The sequence below is a fragment of the Asparagus officinalis genome, chromosome 4, assembly GCF_001876935.1.
Source record: "Asparagus officinalis chromosome 4, Aspof.V1, whole genome shotgun sequence".
In the NCBI taxonomy this organism is placed as follows: Eukaryota; Viridiplantae; Streptophyta; class Magnoliopsida; order Asparagales; family Asparagaceae; genus Asparagus; species Asparagus officinalis.
The window spans coordinates 34,069,707-34,072,916 of record NC_033797.1 but is presented as its reverse complement, the minus strand read 5'-3'; the positions used below and the strand labels follow the sequence as shown (position 1 = coordinate 34,072,916).

Here is a 3,210-nt window from a genome sequence, read left to right as displayed (position 1 = left end):
ATATTAAAGTGATAAACTTGACAACCAAGTAATAACAGTAACAACCAAGCCATAAAACTTAACAATTTTAACGATATACTTGACAATTTTAACAATCGGTGACACTAACAACCAAGTGCAAGTGGATAACAGTAAACTTAATATTCAATCGATAAACATATCAACCAAATCAAAACTTCAACAAACAAGTCATAAACTTGACCACCAAATAGTAACCTTAACAGCCAAGCAATGACCTTATCACTTGTAACGATATACAAGACAACAAATCCATATACACGACAATAAAATGCTAAACTATATAGGCTCGTTACAGGTTGCATGATTGTGACCCTCCACGTTGCATCGAGAGCACTTAACAGGACGGGTGTTCAGCAATCTGTTGTTTATTCGTCTAGTGCACGGTCTGCCACGTCTTTTTTTAGTGAGAGGAGTCTTTAATACTCGCTCTTCTGACGGTACAAAGCGCTTCTCATAATCTGGGATGGGAAAAATGATCGGTGCATAACTTGCTCTGAATACGTCAACAGTCATGTACCAATCACAATATTGCTAAATTTCTCGTCCCATCCATGTAATTGTAGCGTACGCATGTTTGTAAGGAATGCGGGTGATGTCCCAGGACCTGCAAGAACAAGTCCGATTCTTCAAATCTACACGGCAAGTTTTATTGGACTCGACCTCCATAATATATTCCGTCGAATGTTTAATCGCCAAGCAGCTACCATGCTGAATATTATCACACAGCACCATCTCCGCTTCCGGGCATAAGTATCCAGACCATTTCTGACCCACTAGCCTCCTTTCATGCATGCGCTCCATTATTTACTTCCGTATGGTCTCAACCAAATGTAAGATTCGCAACAATCGTGCTTTTCTTATCCAGCTGTTGAAGGACTCAGCAACGTTTGAAGTAACATAGCCCTACCTTAACAACAAAATACTAACATTAACAATAAAACCACAAACTGAACATTAAAGGCCTAACCTTAACAACAAATATTCTAAACTTAACAACAAAGCCCTAGCAGAATAATTCTAACCATAACAATAAAAATCTAACCTTAACAGAAAACTATAGGATAACTCTAACCTAAACAACTATAACGGTGTTGTAATAAAATAACGTTAAAACCAAGCTATCTTACCTTATACCAGGAAAATACGCGTTTGCACATCTCTCCGGGGAGTATTCCATTACAGTGACGTAAGCCCTGTGATTGATCGCTACTAATTCTTTCATGTCATCATCCTATTCAGATATTGTGAACTTATAAGCCGCAGATTGTAACAGCTCGTCCAACGTAGTCGCGACATTTGTTTTGTGCCCAAAATCCTTCATATTCTTTTTGAAATTCTCAACTAGATGTAGAACACACCTTGAATGGAATGCATCTGGAAAGAATTCCTCGATTGTTGCTCTAATACCCTTGTCAGCATCGGAAATCACTATCAGTCGATGTGGAGGTTGGTAAGGATTTTCCCTATCATACAGTAACGTCCATAATCTTTATAAGAACCATTTTTAGTTAACCTCATTCTCTTGGTCGCATACGTAATAAGCAAGGGGAAATATTCACTGGTTGCCGTCATACCCAGTAGCACTAAGTAGTATGCCTCTGTAACGATCTTTAATAAATGTTCCATCCAAAAACAATAGAGGCCTACATCTAGCAATGAACCCTTCAATATAGGCATTATAACTAATGAATAATCGCCTGAACCTCCTGTCATCAGCATCAATAACAACACGACTTCCTGTATTAGTTGCATGCACCATGGATTCATACCTGCATGAATATAACAACAAAGCAGTAGATTTAGCAATGGAGATATAACTATAATAACTGATCTTCAAACTTCACGACCAACACGTATACTTAACGACGAACCAACAACTTTAACAACTACTACGTATAGTTAGCAACCAAAATGTAAGAGTGATTTCAGAAGAATAAAAAAATACGGACCATCTCAGTGAATCGTAAGCCTCATCACCGTCACCGAACAGGTCCTGTTGAGCTGTCTCCTTGCCCTATCACGCTTTACTGTAGTTAATCTTGATGCTAAAATTAGAGAGCATATCGTTCTTGATATCAACTGCACGAAGATCTGACCTAACCTTCAAAACAGCTTGTATTTGGCTAGCAATGAACTTCCTTGATGCCCTTAAGTTGCCAGCATTTTCTCCATGTTGACCGCAGGTGTGGGTAGATTCAAAATTCTTTATGGACATGATAGACAAATTTCTGAGCGGGGAAGCAAACAACATCCAAGGGCAACCATGTGTGTGCTTGAATCGGCAATAGACTCTTATGTGCCTTTGTTCATTGTGGTAAAAATCATACTCGAACCGTTTAGCAATTGAATAGTATTGAAGTGCTAATCTAACTTCAGCAGCACTATCAAATTTCTGACCAACTTTACGTATGGAGGTGTGCCACTCAGTTGGGATCTTTGTTTGGTGATTAAGCATGTCTTCCAGCAGCATGGTCGAGTCGTCGGTGGGGTTATCATTAGGAATACGCTCATCATTATAGGTTTGGGTGAACGTGGTATCTGTGCACCGTGAATTTTCTGTCGGTATTGTCCTGAAGTAGTAATAAAAATACATAGCCTCAGCAACGAACTGATAACCTTAACAACAAACTCATAAGCGTAACAGCCAACACATATCCTTAACAACTAACCCTTATACGTAAGGACAGACTCGTGACCTTAACAACAAACGCATATACTTAACATCAAACACCTTATCGTAGCAACAAACTAGTATACATAACAGCGAGAAAATAACCTTAACAACCAGTCCTTAACATAACATTGACAACCAACACATTACCTAAGCAACCAATGCATAAGGTTAACAACTAATGGCAAAACCTATCAGTGAACTCAAAAAGAAATTTGGAGTGTAATTCCCACACAGTTTCCGGTGTAGTCTGCGTGTTCCGTGAAGTTAAGGATTCCCCAACGGAGGTAGCATACAAATTCGCGTCTGTAAATCCATTACACCGACAATACTCGAACAGCAAATTTAAGTCATCGTCATTGTCAATTGAAATACTAAATTTCTTTTCCCTTTCACATATAAACTTCAGTGAAAGAGATAGCATTGGTATTTTAACCCTTTCCGACACTTGATATGTCAAGCTGATTATTTCTGTATTCTCTTTGATAACGACGAATACACCGTCACCACCTTTCTTG

The 3,210-nt window shown here is 38.7% G+C and overlaps 1 protein-coding gene across 1 annotated transcript; it reads right to left on the bottom strand.

Moving 5' to 3' along the window:
- LOC109838487 lies at positions 1,253-2,491 on the bottom strand. Its single transcript, XM_020406926.1, has 3 exons — positions 2,043-2,491; positions 1,596-1,790; positions 1,253-1,484 (listed from the first exon to the last, which is right to left on the bottom strand). Exons 1-3 carry the CDS (start codon positions 2,489-2,491, stop codon positions 1,253-1,255), a joined length of 876 nt encoding a protein of 291 aa, XP_020262515.1.